The following is a 23,690-nucleotide window of genomic DNA, read 5'->3' on the forward strand; positions in this document are numbered from 1 at the left end:
TATATTTGTAATGTGAATGTTAATAACATGACAAGAACGTGCTTAACTGATTGCCAAGCCCAGCTGATACTCTGCTACCTAAGACATTTATGAACCTACCTTTCCTTTATAATTCTGTGCAATTTCATTACAAATAGTTGTTCTTCCAGAGAATGGAGGACCAAATACGAACACTTTACAAGGAGGAACTGGCATTGGAGGTAAGAGGTAAGGCCGTGGATTCAACACAAATTTGTTCAATGCCTCTTGGCATGACAGTACGTACATTTTACCTAGAAAACTTAAAACAGAAGAGAAGCTAGCAGATACAGACATCCCATAAAATAGATATGAAAATTAAGGGTGATAAATTCCACTAACCTGACAGCAAACTCTGGGTTTCCCATTACAATGTCCCCCTCCTTTAGAGCCACGGGACACACTTGTCCCCACCTGCTCCTACGCCATCGGTATCTGGGTGCTATCAGTTTGTAAGATGACAGAGCCCGGAGAAGTTCATCCTGTTTATTAAAATAGCAATAAATGCAAGTGTAATTTTTGTCTGAAGCTTCATATGCCTTTTTTATTAGACTTTTTTGAAACCTTTTGATGGAAAATAAGCTAACTTAAAAGAAAAACACATTATGGTTTTTTTAACATTTAAATAAAAATGATTTCAGAATTATAGGACAGTTTTCAAGAGAAATTACTTCATTTTTCAGGTCTGTTTAAAAGACCTGAAGGAAGGAATAGTACTTAAAGGAATAGTACTTAAAATAGTTCCTGTAGGCTTTATTTATTATTTTTAAAAGTTTGAAATGGTAAAGAGCCATTTATTGAAAACAAAGGAAAATGGCTAAGATTTCCTCTAAAGGGTTTGAAAAAGGACCATTATCTGGATCAGGGAATAGCAATATTAAAATATCTATTTTAGCCATGCAGAAATATAATATGATAGGAAAAAGTTTAATAGCCGTTTCACAGAATGTGAATAGTGAGTGAATCCTAAAGTCATGGTGACTCTAAATTCAGAATAGTACGGACAAGTGCTGGCTGTGAGGAGCTTCAGAAGAACTTTAAGAACCAGTAGAGGCAGGCATTAAAATAGCACTTTTACACAGAAGCTATGAATTTTCACTGACTGTCACTAGTCAGAAATAGATCCCTCTGTGAAAGCATTTTTTCAATGGCCAAGAGCAGTCAGAAAACCAACTTGAATGTTAGGAATGTTGAGCACAGAGAGAATGGATGATAAAGGTTTGTGTTTAAATTGTTTAAATATTGCCCTTGTCTTTACTGCAACGTGCCTCCTGCTGCCCTGATCTCAGAAAGGACACAGCAAAATTGGATAAGTTTCAGAAAAAGGTAATATAATTGATCAATCCCACAACAAGCTTGTTGTGTAAGAAGGAATAAAATTATACAGACTGGAATTCTTCAGTATAGCTACGTAAGAGCAGGACAGACATCTGAACTCAAGAGTTATTAGAGGGCAGATGTAGAAAACCAAACTATTCACTGACTTCTGCATACTGGAGGACACTGAGCTAAAAAGCTGCAGGTTCAACACAAAGGAAGCAATTCTGTGCAAAATGTTCAGTTAATCTTTGCCCTGAGTACTGTGGTTACTCAAAGCTTACACACAAGCAAAACCACACAAACTAACTAAATAATAAATATAGATGACCTCTGACAGAGAAAGTCTTTCACTTGTGAATTTGTGAACTGAGAAAACAGAAAAGTGAAGGGAGGGGTATTTCTGTGAAAATGTGTGGTCTCCTCATTACACTTCCATTCACATATTCAGAGTTTTGTTTCAGAAATAGGAAAGATGATCGGAACTAAATAAAGGTGACGACATACATGCAAAACTTCTGATTTTCAGGTTTATTTGGAAGGGACACAAATTATAATTGCAATGATTTAGCAAAATTCAGCAGTAATGTGAGTAACTTTTCATGTTTCTAATTAATTACAGGAAAATAGAACAAATGTAATCTCAGGCAGAATGTTGCTATATTTGGATTAGCATATTGATTCTTATTCAGGAAAAGAGTAGACTGAGCTAAGAGTCAGCTTCTGAGATTGTTATCCTTTGGCTAAAGTTTCTTTATTTCCTTGGAAGGAATTAATTTTTCCTCTATTACTAAAAGAAACATTCTGTTCAAAGTTTTATTATAATTATTATGTGGTTTTTTGGGAATCACAGGGTTTTTTTTATTTTCATACTTTTTAAGTGGACTTCAGTCCCAAAATGACTTTAAATTCTCATTTCTGAAAGGCCAATGCTTACAGAATGCTCTTACTGCATGGTAAAACAAGCTGGTTGTTTTGAAACAAAGATGCTGTAATATAAGCTTACAGCAGAAAAGTAATTCTAGTTATTACAGTCAGTCACACTTTAGAAAAGCACACTTACGTTTTGCTTTCCCTCCAGCGTTTCTTCTTCTTGTTCACTTTGGAGTCTGACTACAGGAGCTGCATTTTGAACTTCCATAGACTCAAGTCGGCCTACCACTGTCTGAAAATAAAATAAGTCTTGATTTAGTACCAATCAGTGTGGGAATCAGAAAAACAGAAACTTCCACAGACACTGAAGGATTTGATCTGCAGCCTTAGAAGAAGCTAAGATTGATGTAAAAGTACAATACGCAGACATTAAGCAGAAAAATCATAAACTTAAATTTCTATAGTTGTTGGTGAGAATATGCCTTAAGTAAGGGAGAAACTGTACTGAGAAGATGGTGAAGGGTTTATAATGTAAGGGTGTGGTTGTACAGAGTAAGCTAAGAGTTTAGAAGTTATAATAGAAGCACACATACATAATATGTGTGCCTGTGAGTTAGAAGTCCATTGGATACAAGCATCCGCAGTGCAGTAGAAGTAAGTGAGGGTGATAGGTTAGAAAAGCAAAATAAATCCTGTGGCAACTGTCTATTAAAAATTATATATTGCCTTATAACAAAGAAACTTGTGACTACTCTGGAGCTATGGCTGAATGCTTGCTCCTCTAGAATTGATGTTTATCTGAGCAATAAATTGTTCTTAGCTCGAATATAGTCCCATCCCTTCATTTCTAGCAGCAAAAATGATAAATCAGAACTGCTTTTATCTTCAGAAGGGCCCCTAAAAATCTATTTAAAATTGTAACTTATTGTTTATATAATGGCTATATAAAAACCAAGGCCCAGTTTTTAACTCAGACTCATACTAGTTATTGAGCTGAATTTTAAGAAGCTAATTGGTGGATACAGGCAGTGCAAAAGGCCAAATCACAGCTTTTCTGTCTCCTCAATATGCTGTGAATCCCAAGCCTACTAAAGGACAAGACCGTGAAGGTTCCCCCAAGGCAGGGCAAGTACTCAGAGGAGCTCCAATTGGAAAAAGAGGCAAATCTCATTGGGAAATCAGATTAGGCACATTCAGAAGCAATACAACTTTGGGTAGTTTATTTTGAAAGGTATATATACCAATGTCTACCAATGAGAATCAGATGATATTTAAGTTTATTTGAATAGTTTCCTGAATGTAATATTGATTGAATGCAAATATTCCTGAAATGAAAAAGCAAATTTTGTCATGTTTGGGCTAGTTTTATTATAGGCCTTTGCCTTACTTGTAGGTAAAATGGTTGGAATCATAACATAACTTGACTGCATTTAATATAAATTTTGTCTTGCAACATTCACAAATGGATCATAAATGAGGAAATTGTATGTTCTAATGTTGCAAAATGACTGGGTTTTTTCCCCCCATAGGGCCATTCATTGTAGAGTTAAGCATGCATACACTGAAATAATAACTTAGAGAATTATAATAATACAATTTATTTCAAACAGAGGAGAAAATGCAGGAGAAGTTTACTTCCTACCTTGTCAAAAACAATCTCCTGCTTAATTTTCAACCCCATACTCTAGGTTCTGATTTGAAGCAACTTTTAGTTATGAGACAGAGGATAAGATTATTTATCTTCAAAATTTATCATTGTAGGTTTTTCAATAGGAAGAACAAGTTGCTTTGTTACAAGCTAAAAATCTAGACACAAGCACTCAGCAGAATTCTTACAGGAATCAAGGGTCTTCAGCTACATTGCAAAACAATATCAAAATTAATAAAAATTATATTCCATTATGCAAAATATATTTTAGACACAAGTATCAAATAAACCAGTTTTGCAAATATACCATACCAAAAATATTTTAATTTCTCATTATAATTTACATTAATACAGATCAGAAAAAGCAGTGAAATCAGGTGAACATAATACAAAAGTTTGTAGCCTGTCTGAAAATATTCTCATGTAACATATATGTAAGCCTGGGAGCAGAGCAGTGAATCTTCCAATAGAGAAAGGAAAGCAAGTATTTCAAAAGTCATGTTTTCTAATAGTAAATTAATAGGTTTTAAACACAACTTAAAATTTTGCCATCAGGAAAACAATCCACAGAATTGAGAAATTATTTTCTAATGAAGGTTAACTTAGCTGGTGCATAGTTTACTTACCTCCAAGACATGATCTGGTTCCTGACTTCCATCCACTTCAATAAGACATCGACAATCCTGGCAAGCCAACAATCCCTGTTAAAGAACATGCCAGTCAAATGAGTATAGTTAACCAGATAATGACACTGAGGCTCATTCTCTTTCCATACATATCAAAGGACTCCTGGGCACTTCAGCAAAATCAGGATTCATTGTTTAATGGTTTATAAAATCTTCTGGAGATTAACTTTTATGTGATGACAGATAAATACAGAGATAATTCCAAAACTGAAGTTACAATGGCTTCAGAAGATAGCTTAGAAGTCTTAGCTCAAATGCAAGAGAGCTAAAAAGTACCAAGATACAGTAACATTTTGTGTATGAATTCAACTTTTAATTGTCTCACTACCTTAATTCTTTGCTGGAAAATGAAGACAATCTCAATTAATACATTTCTCAGAAATGCCAGTCAAGAGTCCAATGTTTTAATTTTGACTTCCAATTCCTTTAAAATTTGGACCATATATTTTACTTTTCTTGCTTGAAATTTTCACACTATCAATAATGTCTTAGACTAAAATCCTAGCCCATGTTGGTTGTTAATGCCTCTCTCTGAGGACTGAGAACACTCACTCCATTCCTGACAAATGATGGTCTAACCTCAAGCCTAAAATGTCCTATTGAAGGTGACTTTACACCTTTGCAGGTAATCTGTTCCAGTTCTTCACTATATTTATGGTCACAGCTCATTTCCTGGCTCATTTCATCTAGTCTGTCTTCTATACTGTAAATTAAATCATCTGCTCTATCTTTGGTCGAAATAGATAATAACTAATTAATTCTTTCTAATACTCCTCTAAAGAGAAGATAATAGTTTGTATTTCTCTTATATACAATGGTCTTACAGTCTTACTAGTACATTCATATTATTTGAGTTTAAACAATAGCATTTCATTTATTGACTTAGTTTTGATGAACTAAATCCCCTCAGTTGGCAGACTGTCTGAAGTACTGAGGTCTAGCCAATTATTTCACATGTTGCAGTTGTTCATTAGGTTTCCCCTCACTGCAGTATTCACATTTATTTCAGGTCATTTTAATCCCAACAATTTATCAAGACATCCAAATGTGTTCTCCAAATTTCGTTCTACCTATTTTCCTATCAGTGCAAACTGCACATCTTATAAGTTTTTTGTTTCAATTTCAATTTAATCATCTCAAACACTGACTGGGCCAATTGATAAAACCCTGTGTTCTTTTTATTAGTGGACCACTAAGCATCTTCACCAATATATTCATCGCTAGTCAACCCTAAGTGAACCCTACCAACTAGTGGAATGTGTTGAAACTATTGAAGTGTGGTATACATCCTATAGTAATTTAATCTAAACAACTTTCCATTAGCTCACTTATAAGAAATCCACATGAAATTAATGTGTAATAATTAAAGATATCACATTTTTTGTTTTCCCCTTCACAACAGTAAGAAGTTTGTTACTCTAGCGAAGACCATTACACTACTTTTACACAATTTTATCTACAGGTTTAACTAATCCACAGGGAAATTCAAAGGTATAAACAGTAATTGTCAAATGGGCATCAAACATGAAGATTTTGCAGTTGCTTGTACTAAGAGATTAAAAACAACAACAACAAAAACCAAAAACAAAACAAAAAACCCCAACAAAACAAAATAGAAAACATACAGTAATTCCACTTTCCTGAACACAACAGGGAAAGAAACTGTCATAGCTTCAGAAATTAAATAAGTGGCAAAAAAAACGAATGGGCTAATTACTGTATATAAATACTGTATATAAATCTGCAGGCAATGAAGCAGGTGAGAAAGGGAATCTATTGCAGTGAAGACAATGGATGCAGATTATTTATGGGATTGCATTCTGGAATGGACTCTGGTAATGGTGATGAAACAATGGAGTCTTCAAATATTTCACTTACTAGATTTAGAAAGCATTTGTGGTGGCAGGTATGGTGTCACTTTTAGAAGTCAAAGTTGATTATTTTATCTTGACTGCAGAGTAGAAACAACACCTACAGATGACAACTTTTTATCACTGATTTCAGAATAAATTTCAGAATTTGGGATATATTGTAGCATGACCACCTCAATACAACAAATCGCAAACTAAAAAACCAATGAAAACAGTGTAAGATATTTTAAAAATCTTTTGTTATGCATAATCATATTACTTTGCTTTTTCTTACTTCTAAATGAGGACGTATTATATCCTTGTATATTCCAATTCTTTTCTCTGCATTTTCAAGAAAATCTTCAGGCCTCTGCACTAGTTGATAAAAAGGTTCTTTTTTTTTACGTCGACCTTCTCCAGTCTGCAAAACAAAATTTCAATACACAGAAATAATGTCTTAAAATAATTTTTGTCTTCACTCAAATTTTTAAAAAGTAGCTTTGGAGAGTCTTGCAATGAGTATTAGTCCAGTGACTGCTGACCATGATCCTATTCTGATGAAGTGTTATTTCTATGAATGGAGAGCAGTGTACTTAGAACTTGGGTTGGTAAGTCTCTGCTCCCTATTATAAAAATTTAACCTGAATTCAAATCTAATACCTTCCTGAAAAAAAAGAAAATCCATTTGTAGTAGTATAACACCAAAGCCAGAAAACAAGAAAGTGTCCTGCAAATATTAATAAAAAGTTGCTACAAAAAATTAAGAAATCTTTTAATTTATCTAGATCAAGAAAAGGCAGTGTAGAGTCATCCTTCTCCTCCTGATACACTTCTAACTTATGGCAAGAAACAAGATCAGTGAATTTTGAGTCAAAGACTAAGCCCAGGTTAAGCTATACAATGATCAATATTTGCTGTCACAAAAACCTACTATTTAAGTGTTACCCCACATCTCTTAAAGCAGGACAGAAATGGAATTAAGATTAATTTTGAAAATTAATTAAGATTAATAATTCATAAGATATAGTGATATTTTAGAAGATCAGAATTTTTTCTGCTTTGTCTAAAGTACACTGTAATATTTTGCACTGTTTAGCAATATTTACCTCATCTTTTTCTCCTTCTTCTTCATCCTGCTCTTCTTCTTCTTCTTCTTCTTCTTCTTCTTCTTCTTCTTCTTCCTCTTCTTCATCCCGATCTTTCTCTTTCTTACGCTTGTCAGTAACTTTAGGATCCCACTGGCTCCTCTGATATATCACCCCTGAATCAGGGTTTTGCCTTTGTCCTGATATTCTTTGGCATAACTCATGATCTGGACACTAGCAAGGAAAAATTAAAAGGAAATTGTGTTTATTGTACTGCTATAACATCTTTTTCTTGGAGAGACAGAATTTCTCTAAATTGGTCTACTAGTAACAGTATTTCATTATTGCCACAGTTATCTAGAATCTCCCTTCTTCCTTTGTTTTGATCTAATGAAAATAGTTACAATTCTGACATATCTGTGAAAACAGCTTCAATCCCCTGAAATTAAAAGCAAAGTTATTCTTTGACTTTGGGGCAAGGATTTTTAATGTGTATTTAGTTTCAGTCCTCTTCCCAGAGGACATAGTGTTACTACATGAAGTCAAGAATTTAATTTTTCTTTCTGGTTTAGTTAGCATCACTCTTCTATTTGTATTGTTGCACGTGAATCTATACAACACATATTCTCAACAACAGGGATTTCTTACTACATAGCATTAAAACAAAGACTGACTTTCTGAAAAAATCAAATCTGCCCCAAAAGCAGGACAAGAATACGTCTTGTTGATGTTTTAGGATCTTTCTGAGACTACGGAAAAAAGGTCTGAAGAAGGCATTCACCAACTTTCATTATGCATGTTCAAGCAAATTAGGTCTTAAGAGTATGGGATTAAACAAACACTGAGTTAAATCTGCAAAGAGATAGAGTTGGTCCATAGCCAGAGGCTTAGCATCTGAAAAAACACATAGATGTTTTTTCACAACTAGAATCAAAATCCCAGGAAGAATGGAGCACACCACCAGAGGCTGACTATTCAGAACCCATTCTGCACATTCAAAGTAGAAGATAAAACGACTCTAGTTGATTATAAATAAAACGCTGCTAGAGGAAGGGCCTGAAAATGTGTTCACGACTATACATATGGTTATTTTTTTCAGATGGAGTCTGGCACAGGTCAGTGTGGGCCAGCTAGAACCCCCCCCAGTGAACAGCTGGGCACAATCTGGAGAGTGGCACAGGCCTTGGGCCTTTCCCTGGGGGCAGTTTGGGCACTGCCACCCCATTCTAACTAACACGACAGCTTAGCAGTGTTTGGCCAAAGCAGCTGGCCCGAGGTCTGAAGAGATCCTCTTGCCTTGTTTTGCTTACTAATGTGGACATAGCAAGCAACTCCATTCATTTAAGTTACATTGAGAAAGTCCTCTAAATCCCACACTAACAATGGTTTATGTTTCTCTGCTTATTTCAGAGTAATTTTGTAAAATATCTGGTATGTCACATCACTGCTCATGAAGAAATTGAGATTTGTAAACAAGATGAATTAATAATTAAGCAGTTTCACAATTAGTGACTGAAAAATAAAACTATTTTCTAACTACTTTCTAACTTCCATATGTGAGAAGTTTCTTCCTGCATTACACAAGTGGCAAATTACATGTGTCAAAAATTCCATCATAATCATGTAATTCAAAGATTCCCTTTCTTGAAAACCTCTATCTTCTAATTGGTGGAGGTGCAAAACCTGTAACTGCTGCTAAATTTCTAGGACATGTTCATTACCTCATCAATGCTTATAATGGAACAAACCAGTGAAACTCTATTCCAATATAAAGAGAAGAATTTATCATTCCTCAATGAATTCTGTACTCAAGTATACAGAGGAAAATATTATATTTGACATGCATAGCATATGAATCTACTAATAATTAGGAAAAATACTAGGAAGTTACTGAAGATGACATTACCTTAATGGTAATCAGGAAATCCGGTTTTAATTTTAGATTCCTTATTTTCTCTATTTGTTGTGGAATAGTCAAGTATTCCTCCGAGAGAGAAGGAAATCCAGTAAGAACATAACCTGCCAAATACATTTAATTGAACATATTTTAAGAGGGTTTGTCAATTATAGAGCTATTTATACTCATCTCCTTTAAACAATGCATGTAGTGGTACAATTTTAAACCACATACATGACACAACACTATTAAAGAAACTGTGCTCTCATGTTTGCTTCAGATGAAATACAGACAAAAAAAGTGTATTGTTTTCAGCTTTATGGAGTACTCTCAACATATGTTAACTCAATTAAAAACATGTAGACATTAAAGACTAGACTCAGACCACTTGCTTTATGCACCCAGCTCAGACATTTTAGTGCCTAAAAAGTGACAAGCTTTCAGTGACCCGTTTTGCCACTAAAAGGCTTCATAGATGTGGGATTCACATTCTCTGAACAGAAAGAGATAATTCTCTCTCTCAGGCTTTTTCCTGGAGAAGCACAGAAGGAAAACAATTTTTATCTCTGCTTGCTGCTCCTGGTGTTTTACACATGTGGAATGTGTGGGAAGATTGTTTACCTGAAGGAATTTTGTAATTGGAGTCTGGTGAAGATTGTTTATGTTAATTAGCCTATCAGGTCCAAGCTGTGTGGACTGTCGGTCTGCAAACAGTCACGAGTGTTTTCAGTTAGTACTAAGTATAGTATAGTATAGTATAGTATTAGTATAGTATCTCTCTTTAATATAGTTGTAATGTAATCTAGTATAGTTTTAATAAAGTGAGTGTTCAGCATTCTGAAAAAATAAAACAAAAAAAACAAAAACAAAAAAACCCAAACAAACAAAAAAACCCACCCAACTAGATATAAAAGGCACTGCAAAGAGTAGCCACTCTACAATTTAAAGCAATTAAACTAGGAGTCAAAGCTTTTTTCACAACCTTTAAATGTTTTGCCATCTAATGAAGGGAGTCTGAACCACTCTCCTGCCTCTCAGAGGCACTATGCACATAGTATGCACATGGATCATTTGGTAAGCACCAGTTCACTCAGGATTCCCAGTGCTGAGTCCTATTAGGCAAACAGACATTGGCTCGACACGACAAGAGTGGTAATAATATGTTTTCCTAGTTTTACAGTGCTCAGCCCCACAGATGAACTTGTGGCTTCAAGTTCCTAGGAAAGTACTGAAACTGCTGATGGCTGTATGCATGCAGTAAGAACTACTGAATAGCAACAAAATCAATATTCATGAGGCCAGGATGAGAGACTAAATAAAAATCAGGTGGATGTTTTTAGCCAAATAATGAGAATATTCCCTTAGAGAAACAGTGCACACTTACAATTTTATGTGATAACATTTAAGTGCAAGTCTGGGCAGCACAAAAATGTGGCAGCAGTCTTTGCAAGAGGTGTTAGAAGTGAAGACTCCTACTTCTATAGAAGCTACAATCCATAGGTGCAAGAGAAGAAGAAGATAACCAAGGGATAGCAAAATATAGTCATTCCTCTAGGAAATGGAGGAATGACTATATTTTATAAGCTGTTGATACCTTTAGAGAATTCTAACTGGTAGTGAGGTGTGAAGAACGTGCACAGCCTCTGCTTATCAACACATCCCAGATAACAACAGCTGATGTGAGGGAAATGGAAGGGTAACATGGAAAACCATTCTTGGAGAGAGTGTTTGCCCCCAAATCAACAATATGAGGAGGTTAAAAATCATTAAGTATATGTAAGGCAACTATCAACTAGATTAAAAAGTAACCAGGGGATTACCAAGAAGCTTTTGAGACACACTTATTGTGTACACTGTTTAAAAACTTGCATTTTACCAACACCAAAGGTAAAAAACCCAATCTTTCATACAACAGTTTCTAAAATCTTGAATGAATAATTTAAAGTGAATTGACTGAAAAAGTTACTAGAAATACTAAAAAAAAACTGGTTTTGGAGGTCAGTTCTAGTTGGTAGGAAAAACAGTGAGGATGTTGGTTATTCTATTCCTTGCTGCTTTGGGGCATGTATAATGCAAAAAGTGTCATGGCTACAAGAACCAAACTTTATTCAACTTTACAGTCATCTTTACAGTCTCCAGGACCTCTGTGCTCCTCTGTGATACAAACATCTTCAGACTGATTCAAGGAGGGGAACTCCAATAAGCCTCTTCATGCCTTTACCAAAGTCCTCACATACATATTAAGAGACTGCCATTTCTGCTGCTACCTCTTCCAGCAATTCTTTTTAAAAAATTTCTTCCCTATTTCTCTTTTTTATACTGTTTTAAAAGCCTGGCTTCACCAGGTAAGACTGTATATTTTGCAAAACTGCTGAGTCATGTACTAGAAAAGAAATAAAACCCATTGCAACTGAAAGCTTAAAAAGCAGGCTAGTTTTTAGAGCAGTAGAAACTAACATTGGCACTATACCTGTCTCTCTCCTATAATGGAAATTTCAAATGAAAGTCAAAACAAGAAAAAGAAACTACATTTCCTTTTTACCTCCTTTCTTCTTGGCAGTACATCTGTTTCCTCATCAGGGAAGCAGATTCAGACATTAGCAAGATCTGCAGCACTTGTCCTGACACCCTCAATTCAAAATCTTTCCTCAAATAGTAGAGTTATAGCCACTACCATTACTATTCTCATCCATCCTACTCTGTGTGACAAAATGCAAAGGGAATAAACAATTCTGTAAGAGGAAAAAAAGCCATTATACTTTGCATTTTCAGTAATCTGTTTTCCTTCTTCTACATTGTTTAAAATGCTTAAAATGTTTTTGCTGATGGATTTTTGTTATGTTGTTGTTACAGAAGTATTGAAGAATAAAATATCTGTATTTTAAATCCTATTCTGAACAGATAACATTGTCAAATAAGAGTCATATCAACACTTAAAATTTTGGGAAAATTATTTTCTCAAAATCAACACAACACAGGATCAGTATGACACTTTCTGATCTCCCATATTGGTAAATTAATCCCTAAACACACTTTCAGTTTATTGATATTCCACAACCTGAAGAGCATGAGAAAAAGCTAGAATTGTATTTGAGCACCAATAGATTTTAAATGGATGTAAAATTATAAGTAGTACATTCTAAGAAGTTTAGGCTACAAATACACTTACCATAATGAGCAACTTCTGGTGACTCAATCATTTGCAGAATCATTTTTGTCACCAATTCCTCAGGAATACTTTGCCCTTCACAAAGCAATTTTTGACACTAGGGTAAAATGCAAAACATAGTCTTTTATAGTAAGTGTTTGTTAAAAATGTGACAAAACTTACTAGAAGATTAGACCTTTACCTGAAGTCCATATTCTGATCTTTGTTGAATATTCGTTTTAATTACTTCTGAGGCTAAGGAAGCATATCAAACATAAGAAAAATAATTAATACAAAATATTTTCTAAACAGACTTGTACCTGCAGATATATATGTACATACACATACACACACAGGAGGATCTATGTGTGCTCCAAGCAACCAGACTATTTTGAATGAGAAGCCATTATACTTAGGGCCATTATTATACTTTGCCCATCCAGAACCTGGTGCCTTATGGCAAGGACTGGGTAGGTGTTTCTTCCTACAATTTAACCCTGTATATACTACACAAAACCAGTTTTGTGTAGTATATACAGGGTTAAACACATGCACAACAGCAGTTTTGCAGGATTATTTGAACTACTTATTTAAATTCAATCAGTCTTACTGTCTTGTAATCCAGAGATGATTATTTGAGTTCAATCACTCTTTAAATTTAAAAACCAATTTAGAGATTTAGAAGAACTCTTTAGACACACAAAATCATCTACTTTAAGAAAAGTGACATCCATCAAATTCAAAGACTGCCCTATGTCTCTGTGGATAGTGACATCATACTACAATGACCCTAGAAGTCTTTCACATTTCTGTATGAATTAAATAATCAGACATTGTATAAAAGTTTCCAAGAATGACTCTTATAGCTACATTTATATTACTAATAAACCAGGCCAGGGAAAGGTCCTGAATCCAGGTGACCCATGACTATATAGCCCTAATCTTTCTTCTCAAAACAGTGGCTGTTTTCCAACTGCTCCTACTAGGTTGCACATCCTACCTTTCATACTATGGACAGGTGTTCGAGAGAACAATGTTTGCCATGGGCCAAAACTGAGACAGGGAGTGTACTAATTAACAATACAGGCAACTGAAAATCAGCAATCTGTGTGCACCCTGGCCCTGTTTTATTTATGAGTATTGACCAATTCACTGGATAAATGAATAGAAAGTATTGTATCATTAGTAAGATTGCAAACATCTTTCCTATCCAATAATTTTCTGTCGGTTTATTTTTAACCCAGCACAGGACAGATGTTGATACTACGGAGCAAGTTCAGCAGAGGACACCAAAACCAGCAGAAAATGAACAGCCTAGGAGAGGCCAAAAGAACTGACCTTGTCCAGCCTGGAGGAAACCAGACAGCTCTTACTGCTATCTAAAACTATTTATTGGGAGGTCACAAAGACACACACACGGTCACCACGGAGCACAGTTAAGACAGGAGGCAACAGACACAAATACGAACATTAGAAATTTGAACGGGGGTAATTAGGAAGCAATTTTTCATCAAGAAGGCAGTCAAACATTGCAAAGTGTTTCTCTGGGAGGAGGTGTCGTCTCCATCCTTGGAGATATTCCAGATTGAACTGAGCTGCCCTTTCCAGTTGACCCCGCTTTGAGAGGAATGTTTGACTCAGTCATCTCTGGAGGTCCTTTCTGAATGAAATTATTCATGTTTATGCATGCTGAATTTATTTGTTTCTTCCTTTTTTGATGTAGAAAATGAAAACAATTTACTAGCATAAGTAACAGTAAGTGTGTACACATGTGTGCATTCACTAGCTAAAAGAAGATTAAAAGAAATATCATGAACAAAATAAGAGAAGAGTAATTCCCTGAATTAGAAATAAGGCTTAAAAGCACAGTAACTGAGATTTAGATTGGTTACTAAGAAAAACTTTCTAATGGCAGAGAGTGTTACAGAGAAAGACTGCCTAGACATTTTTTAAAACAAATTTGATGAACATTTGTCAGTACTGATTTAAATACATTCAAACAGAGTGGACTGGCTTAAGTACATTCCTTAAGAAGTACATTAATTAAGAAGAAGTGTGTTCTGATTTTGGCCTGATCTATGTCTTGGACCAGGTATTAACTTTTTTTCCTGCTATACAATACTATGATATAAAAATTCTATATATATCTAAGCCAAAAGACCTCTTCATTAAAAGTGATTTTTACCATGTTACAACCCTAAATCTTCAAAAGTAAATGTACTTCATTTGATAAATAACTCTGTTTCCTGAAGTACACCCCCTTGTATTGGACACTGCACAAATAGAAAGGAAAGAGCCTCCTATTTTTTCATGGTCTGCACTGGAAAATGTCTGTACTCTTTGGAGTTGAATGAGTTGCCTCCGTGTGAACAAAAAGGGTCATAGGAACCCCCTTACAGGATTTGGAATAGAATTTATGATTAAAAAAAACCCCCACAGTGATTTTTCTAAGCCTTTCAATAAATGAAAGACCATGATCAGTAATTTTATTTCTGGTAAAATGATTACTTGGTCTTATCAGAAGTGTTTGCTGCAATCAGAAATATGTCCTTTGAATTACAGGGAACAGTAAAGCTATTGTGGAGCCAAAGCAAGGTTCCAAATATAGCATGTGTTTACCTTCTATGAAAATGCAGTTCCATCTCTGTGCTAGTTTGCTAGCTAACGTTTTCTTTCCAGAACCCTTAAAATTAAAAATACACTTTTAAAAGAAAAACAGAACAAAACCAAACATGTAACACAATGAAGAATATATTTTCACATGATAAAAACAATGAAAATCTACCACTGGGATTAGGGCCTCTGAGTTATGCATTGGGCAAACACAAACTTTTTAATATCATCCTCTGCTTCATATTGCCTAGCATTGCTAATATGCTGCTACTTGTAGCTAATTATCTCCAAAGTCATTATACTGATTTTGTTTCTGTGTAACTCTGTGTAAAACTCAGCTATGATTTGACCACAAATTCCTATGAGGAACTCCTTAGGACTAAGATGTATTATCTTCAGCCTCAATGCAAATTATGATGGAAAGCTACTCAACCCTTTCTGAGTAGGATACATCGGGATAATATTTTTTTACTAAAACGACAAATGCTTAAAAACTGCCCTTGTTAGTCCACAAATCTGGTTAGATACTGACAAAATCTTTATAATTTACATGAATCCAGAGGAAAACCAACATAACTGAGAGCTACAAGGCTTCCAAGAGTGATTAACTGAATGGGATTTTGCAAAACTCACCATCTTCCACCCTTAGGATTGTGCCCTTTTTTTAGAAGGGCATATAAGAAGACCTGTTTTGACAGGACAATTTTTTTTCTTGATAAATTTCATGATAAAAAATAACAAAATTCAACAAATAAATTGCATTCCCAGTTAAGAGTTTATCAACAAACACTCCAGCCTACTCATACCTTACATTTTACAGGTGTGATGAGAATATATGTATTTGGCTTTGCTTTAACAGCACTATGTTTTTAATTCAAAAGATATATCTTAAATAGGATAGGTACTCTGCACATCAGTCAGATATATAAAAGATATTACCATAAAAATAAACTATTTTCTTCCCTGCTTTTCTGGTAAGGTCTGTACAATTTTAATACCTTGTTATATTGACGTCAAGCATCTACTGAAGCCAATGGTTGAGAATATGAGAATGTTTTGTACTGTCTTTCAATGAGCATCTTATGGTGGCTTGGTCTATGAAACATAAAGTTACCTTTCTCATGCAAGGTTAAAATTTTGATGTTCATTCAAAACTAGATGAGTTAGTTCACTGTAGTTTTCTGTTGAGCTGAGTGCACTCTTACAAGTGCATAAGACACATTATAAGGCAAACTTGTATCAAAAAAAAAAAAGAACTCTCTTCAGCAAACTGAGGCAATAAATGCAAACTCATATTTAGGGGAAAAAAAGAAAACCAAAAAGTTTAGGTTTACAAAACATCAAGAGGCCACAAATTAGTTGAGAAAAATACAGACCTTGACTTATAAAGGTAGTATAGATCCTTTTAACAGGACACCTCAGTGGATTTTGAATGTTTCCAAATATATAGGATACAATTTTGTCAAAGTTTTAATATTTAGATCTGTAATATCTCATTGCATGCCTGTAAGTCAGTACATTAACCTGAAGGTTATTTTACACCAATTTATGTCTTTAATATATCAAGTTTATTAAAAAATAAAACATTTCAATAGCAGTGTTCTGGTTTTGGCTGGGGTAGAGTTAACTTTCTTCAAAGTAGCTAGTGTGGGGCCGTGCTTTGGATTTGTGCAGGAAAAAAGTGTTGGTAATACAGAGGTGTTTCTGTTACTGCTGAGCAGGGCTTACACAGAGCCAAGGCCTTTCCTGCTTTCCACACTGCCACACTGGTGAGGAAAATGAGGGAGGATGGAAGCTGGGAGGGAACACAGCTGGGACAGATGACTCTGACTGATACACAAGGATATTCCAAAGCACAAGGTGTCATGCTCAGCATATAAATCTGGGAAAGAGAAGGAAAGGGAAGTCCTTTTGGAGTGATAGCATTTGTCTTCCCAAGTCATCACAAAGCCTGATGGAGCCCTACTTTCCTGGGGATGGCTGAACATCTGCCTGCCCCTAGGAAGTGGTGAATTAATTCCTTGTTTTGCTTTGCTCATGTGCATGGCTTTTGTCAACCCATGTATTTTATCCCTTTTACCCTTCTGATTCTCTGTCCCACCCCACCAGGGTGAGTGAAAGAGTAAAAGGCTGTGTGGGGTTTGCTTGCTAGCTGGGGTTAAACCACCACAAAAATAGAAATAATCCAGTTGCCAATGTCAAAAGAGAAGAAATGTTTTGAGCAATGTGTAACTTTTAAGTACAGTAAGAACATTTTTAATCACAACTGACTGAAGGCAAAAGCTGCATTTTTACCATCCTCTGCAGGATTTCAAAAGCGGCAAAATCCAAAAAGTGGGTATTTGACCCTTTTGATAGCACTGGTAAACTAATGTTTTGAAAGGAAAAGTAAAATTGTTATCAGAATATCTGACAAAACCACATCCATCAGACATCTTACTGGCTTTCCAAAGACAATTAAGCAAGTGGGCTTGGACAACAGAAAAGATCTTTCAGCTTCATCTTCATCAAAGATGTCTGTAAAGGGCTGAGCTTGTTTTTCCTCTTGTGAATCCATGTGTTTTCTAAGGCTAGAAAGAAAAAAAGAATTTGTTATAAAGTACAGTAGTTACGTGTGTGTAAAATTACCTTAAAATGGAAGTGAATTACAAGGTAAATGGATTTGTAAAAGAGAAAACTTTTATAAGAAGAAAAAGCATTTACAGAACACAAACAATGCACCCATCAAATGAGAGAAAATCCACTTATGAAAAAGAAAGGACTGTTGGAACAACCCCTGATCACAAGCTGTTGATGACTTCTTCATGAATCTCATATTGGTTGTTGCTCTGTTTTGGTTGTTTTGTTGATTTTAATTTCCTGCTCCAATTACCACACAATTGTGACTTCTCTCTGGTCCCTGAAATGTGCCACGGGCCTCCCAAGACCTTTGGGTTTGTGCATCAGACACAGAAGGGCCCTGTCATGGTCAGTGGAACTACTCTCTGTGTCCAAACAGGCAGGTACACAGACAAGACTCTGTGGAATTAAATCACAGTTCTTGATCTCTTCCATCAGCCTCTTCACAAATCCCAGCTCTTCCAGGAATGCAGGCAGTAGCAAGCCCAGCGCTGCACAACAAACTAAAACCTAAACAAATTTCTTATTAAGATAAGTTGGAGGAAAATTTGTATGGACCTTTCAAACAAAATGGAGGCCAAAACCTGAGGAGCTTGCTGAAGTTTGTTGGAAAAAGGCAAAACAAAACCCCACCGTCTTTAGAGGGCCACTTCAGTGTCACAGCCCCAGCAAAACCCACATTCAACCACCCAATCCAGCACAGCCCAACACAACTCCCTGTCAGTTTTAAACTAAATTTAAAATTTCAACAAAAAAAATCTACTCCAGGATGAGAATCTGAAAAAGTTTGTCTTGAAACACCAAACCCAAATGTTCAGACACTCTTGCACTAAATATTTTAATATTAAAAAAAGAAAAAAAGCCACTCATGCGAACCAACTCCCCATTGCCCCGACAGAAAATCACCGGCCGAGCTTTACCTGACGTTCCCAGCAGTCTCGCTCCCTCCCAAACCTTCACAAGGGCCAAATTCCTAATTCACAAAAACCACAACCACCAAAGCAAAGGATTAAAGCAAACACACACCCACACACACACCCACACACACACCCCCTACGCACACCCAGGACCATGTCCCGGTAGGAGCCCCCGTCACGGTGGGAGCCCCCTTCCCGGTGGGAGCCCCGTCGTGCGCGACCCCGCTGCTGCCACCGCCCTGCGCGCCCCCGCTGCCCGGGCAACGGCCGCGTCCCGCCCCCTGCGGGAGGGAGCGGCAGAGGCCCCGCCTCACGCGGGGCGTGGGCGGGGCTGCGGAGCTGTTCCTGGTGCTGACCGTGCGCACCACGCGGGGAGCGGTTCCCGGCGGGAGCAGCGAGTGCGGATGCAGTGCCGCCGCTGCCGCCTCGCCTACCCCGGTGCCCCACCGCTGCCACCGCTGCCGCCGCGCCCGAAGCCGCCGTTGCCGAGAGGCCGCGCGTGACGCGACTCCGCGACGCAGGCGCGCTCTCGCGGCCCCCCGTGGGCGCGCCTGCGCGTTGGCGCGCCGGCACTTCCGGGTTCGCTCGGTGCCGGCGGTGGTTCCCCGCTCAGCCCGGAGTGTTCCTCCCCCGGCTCCGGCTGTTCCCGGCGTGTTCCCGGGCAGCCCCCGCCGCTCTCGCCCCCGCCATGCCGGTGGCGGCCGCCGCCCCCCTGATCAGCTCCGTGCAGAAGCTGGTGCTGTACGAGACCAGGGCTGTAAGTAGCGTCCCCCCCGCCGCCGCCGCAGATCCCGGGGTTGCGGCCGCCGCACAGCACGGGGGGGATGTCCCGCCCCCCCCGGGCGTGTTGGCTTGGTCCTGCCCGGAGCTGCTGCCTCGGCTGGGTTGCAGCTTGTCAAAAACTACGCCTAACCTTTCTCTTCGTGTGTTGGGATCTGGTTCTTTTTGGTCACACACTCAAATCATCCCAAGAACTGAGAAAAACCAGGTTTTAAAGTTCTTGTTTTCGCTGTGTCTCCGCCTCGTGCCTGTAGCGGAGCAGTGGCCTCTGAGGGGCCGGGCGGCGCAGGGCCCTGCGGTGGGGGCGCTGCCGCGGTAGGAACGAAGGCTGGGCCCCTGCTTGTTGTGACCTGGGCTGCTGTCACACTGCCAGGGTACCAGGGCTCCCCCCAGTTAAAACTGGACAGCTGAAGGTGTCCGGAATTAATATTTGAATTAAGAATGGCTGAATTAGTTACCACCTGCACCGGTCTGTTTGCCGTTGATGACCCACTTCAGTCCTCATTGTCTGAGACATTTCCAAAGTTTCAGTCTGACCTCTGGGAGTAAGCTCTTGAAGATTTTCAGAATTCCTTACGTCCTGTTGCAGAAACTATAGGCATGTGTTGTTCACAGTACTTTTTTGTCACGGGGAAAGTGGATTGGAGGTTGGAGTGGTAATTGCTGCTTTAGCCATGTGATGAACACAGTGTGAGTCAGAAGCCAATTCTTGGTGTAAATACCACGTGTGTTTACCATTCCTTAGCTTCCAATCAAATTTCTTTGTGTTTCATAGTATGTTGGTTTTTTCACTTGAGGTAGTTTTTAAAAGGTTTATGTGCCATGGCTCTAAATACAAGTTAGGTCTAGTTTCAAGTTCAGATGTTACCTGTACTGATAAGAGAAAGATAATTTATACATTGAAGCCCCTTGGAAACTTTCCAAAATGTTGCAGATGCAAGAATGATCTCAGTATAAATAGAGATCTGACTTCCAGCTTTGCTTCTGTCAGAAGCAGATTTGTGCTTTTGTTGTAATTCCCCACTGAACAGCCTATCAAACAGAGACAGATTAAAGTATGCAGAGTTATTTTTACAAGTAAATTTTAAGAATAAAGGTTACACTCCAGAAAGTCATTCCAAAGTGTTACTTTTTATCTATGCCTAAATGAATTTTGAAAGCTACCTTATTTATCTTTCTCATTGTTGCTGGTAAGGGCTATTTTTTGTTCTATTTTCAGCTAAATTATTGTTATGTGTGAGTAGGGCACCAGGCAAATATGATTTCTGAATCAAGTCCTGTATTACTCACTTTAGTTGTTCTTGGCTCACAACTCATGCTACATCTCAGTTAACTGAGATTTGGCTTCCAGTGACTGGCATGTGTGGATACCTAGCCTGCTTCTCTCTGTTGCTGAGAGACAATGTGCTGTGAGGGGGGCAAACATTGTGCTTTGGAGTTCTGTCAGCTATGTGCCATTCTCTGGGCCTCTCCAGCTGGTGCTGTTATTTCAGGAGCCACAGTCTTTTACATCTGGCCAGTGGTAGCTCTGCCTGAGTGGATGGGTTTGTCCATGCTGTGCTTTGTTCAGAATTCAGTGAGGGGCAGATCCAGCAGTCCTGATCACTTCAGCAGGCAAGATGGTTTTCATCAGCTGTGAAGGGCAATGGTTTGTGGATGAGTGTGTGCTGTTTGAAATATCTCAGCTGAGCAAGGGCATTTCAAGCTGTTACTTCAGTCACTTATGAGTGATGAAAATGGAACTTTTTCCCTGTATAAGGTTTTGTTCTTACTTTTAAAAAGTACAAATTGAAGCACTTTGTGGTTTGATACTCAAATTCTAGTGATTTTTTCAAAAGAAAAAATGCAGTAGGAGTCATTTTGGTATGATTATTTGAAAAGACTTGCTGCACTTAATAAATGCCTGGACTAAGGGATGTTAGAAGGGACTTCCAGAAAACACCAAGTCAAGCCCCCTGTTCAAAGCAGCTTCAACAAGCATATTGCTCAGGGTTGTGTGCAGCTGAGTTTTGAATACCTTCAAATATATTGATTTTACAGCCTCTGCAGACCTTTTGCAAGAGTTTGTCTCTCTTACCTACACTTTCCTGTTAGATGGTTTTAGACAGCAGCAAGGTGCTGCCAAAGCTTTCTGAGGGCTGAACAAACCAAACCCCAGTTCTCTCAGCACACCATGTGCTCTGTCATGTGGATCATCTGGAGAGCTCTCTGCTGGAACCACTCTGCTATATCAATGTCTGTCTTGTACTGGGGAGCCCAAAATTGGGCTTGTGGTTTGATCAGTCACTGTTACAGCTCATTCAGTGTCATGTTGTGCTGCTGACAAACTTCTCCCCAAGGTATCCTTCGTGCCATCTTCTTTGCATAAGATCTCACAATCAGGGAGTTGCCAGCTGTGACAGTCACTTATACAGCATAAGCATCATCCAAAAATAAGAATTAACAGCTTTCTCCTGTTTCAGGTGCTTTTCTGGTTTCCCTAAGGCCATAGACTTGCTAGATCCAGCATGTGGGATTTGGAGTTGTGTCAGATACAGGCTAACATGAGACTATATCCTAAGATTTCTGGTGCAAAGAAGGAATTATTTCAGTTGTCAGCAGTGGGAGAAACAATGATTTTTACTCGGGTCATTGAGCTTATTCCTGTAAAATCCCTCTGTGTCAAAGCAGGAAGAGATGAAATGGATGAGGAAGTGGAAAAAGTGGAAATGGTTTACAGAGGGTTTCTTTATTTGGGTTTCTTTTTAGATAAAAATACAATAGTATTATTGAAGTCAAAGAGGATAGGCTCTGCTCTGGTAGTGTTATTGGAGTCAAATGAGAGACTGCAAGAGGTGAGGAGAACTGAATTCATGGCGTCAATTGAATTAACAGAGAGCAAAATTCTATATTTTCTATTAATGTTTATATTTAGGGTAGTTGCTGAAACCTACCATTCCAGCTGGTGATTTGAGTCAATAAATGCCATGGAGATGTTAACTGTAGCTCCTACTTGTCCTAGGAAGTTGAAAGCTTGTTTAGAAGTAGTCAGAAAGATGAACTGAAGGTTTTATTCAGATCAATGCCAATTATCTTTCCTTTTATACATGTATTGATCACTGAAATGCACACCAGAGGGCACTAAAGATATTTGAGCTCTATGACTAATAAAAAAACAAAAGATATTTTCCTCTCCTCTTCAGGAGAAAATGGAACTTTTGTGTTTTCCCCAGATGAAGCCCACCTGAAAGCTGTAGGTTAGTTCAATGAAATTATCATTCCCCTGAGGCAATGTGACATTGAACAAGACAATTTGTGTTGTCTCTATAAAGTCATATCACTTGCCTATCTTTCAGGGTATTATGAGGCTTAATTAGTAGTATTTTATTCTAGTCAGGTTCTTTTACAGTCTTCATCTCCACAATATCCAAATGACTCGCACAAGCTGATTAAGTAAAGTGGCTGTAATAATTACCTGTAGATATTTCTGCCCTTTATTCACCAGAGAAAACTATGGACATTTGTTTTATTTTAAGTGTTGTTTATTCTAGTATTAACAGTGTAAAGATTTTTGTGTTAAAAACTCCAAAGGTTGCATATTTAATGTTGAAGTTAATCTGTGGTCAATTTGGAGAAACTTCTATATAGAATATGATTTCACAGAAAAAGCTATAGAATTTTTACTGAATTATGAAGTGCACCGATTTATATAGATGGGTATCTGACACATTCAAAAAATGTTGAAAGTAGTGAACAGCCTCCTGGGCAACCATTAGCTATCATAATTTTCTATCTGGAAGTGGCTGGGAAATGTGTTATCTCTGGAACAGTTTCATTAGCAGAAGACAGCTCCTTTCAGCTGACTCTCCTATTCACTGTGTATTGGTATTCCAGGAGTGATGGTGATGTGGCAGAGCAGAGCATGGAATTGGGACAAGAGGAGGAATTTTGGGCAACTCAAGAAGACACTTTCTGTCTTAACTGTCTTGCCATACTGCTGGTTTTATGGCTATAAAATAGAGAAACCTGATCTGCTGATGTATGTGGGCTCTGAGGGCAATTATGATCAGGGCAGATAGCTGGTGGCATAGCAGTGATGAGAACACCACAGGTTTTGAAGGATATGTGCTATTCAGGCAGAGCAAAACTAAAGTTCAAAAGTGGATACATCCCAGTTGATGTGAAAGATGTACCTACGAATGTCTGCCTAAGTTCTGGCAACATGGGTTTTATTTCTTTTGTTCTGTGTTGTTCTGGGTG

The 23,690-nt window shown here is 37.7% G+C and overlaps 2 protein-coding genes across 8 annotated transcripts in view; one reads left to right on the forward strand and one right to left on the reverse strand.

Moving 5' to 3' along the window:
• Positions 1-19,157, reverse strand: part of AK9 (adenylate kinase 9) — a 76,916-nt gene extending 57,759 nt beyond the window's left edge. For 2 of the 7 annotated variants that reach the window (XM_077175191.1, XM_077175192.1), the window contains exons 1-11: positions 17,576-18,892; positions 15,142-15,205; positions 12,725-12,777; positions 12,544-12,640; positions 9,384-9,496; positions 7,499-7,711; positions 6,688-6,813; positions 4,483-4,557; positions 2,399-2,500; positions 361-500; positions 100-280 (exon numbers count right to left, since the gene is read on the reverse strand). In XM_077175191.1, coding sequence (XP_077031306.1) covers positions 100-280; positions 361-500; positions 2,399-2,500; positions 4,483-4,557; positions 6,688-6,813; positions 7,499-7,711; positions 9,384-9,496; positions 12,544-12,640; positions 12,725-12,777; positions 15,142-15,205; positions 17,576-17,692 — 1,281 coding nt within the window. In that variant the 5' untranslated portion in view covers positions 17,693-18,892. Of the gene's footprint in view, positions 1-99; positions 281-360; positions 501-2,398; positions 2,501-4,482; positions 4,558-6,420; positions 6,482-6,687; positions 6,814-7,498; positions 7,712-9,383; positions 9,497-12,543; positions 12,641-12,724; positions 12,778-15,141; positions 15,206-17,575; positions 18,893-19,027 lie in introns of those variants that run through there. The other 5 variants (XM_077175187.1, XM_077175188.1, XM_054629653.2 and 2 more) reach the window with 5 other exon arrangements.
• A 50-nt stretch (positions 19,158-19,207) lies between these two features.
• The window catches only part of FIG4 (FIG4 phosphoinositide 5-phosphatase), a 51,125-nt gene continuing 46,642 nt past the window's right edge, over positions 19,208-23,690 (forward strand). Inside the window, exon 1 of the mRNA XM_054628722.2 lies at positions 19,208-19,428. Within this exon, the coding sequence (XP_054484697.2) occupies positions 19,360-19,428 (69 nt within the window). The 5' untranslated portion in view covers positions 19,208-19,359. The remainder of the gene's footprint in view (positions 19,429-23,690) is intronic.

This window comes from Agelaius phoeniceus, chromosome 3 (assembly GCF_051311805.1).
Source record: "Agelaius phoeniceus isolate bAgePho1 chromosome 3, bAgePho1.hap1, whole genome shotgun sequence".
NCBI classification, from domain to species: domain Eukaryota; kingdom Metazoa; phylum Chordata; class Aves; order Passeriformes; family Icteridae; genus Agelaius; species Agelaius phoeniceus.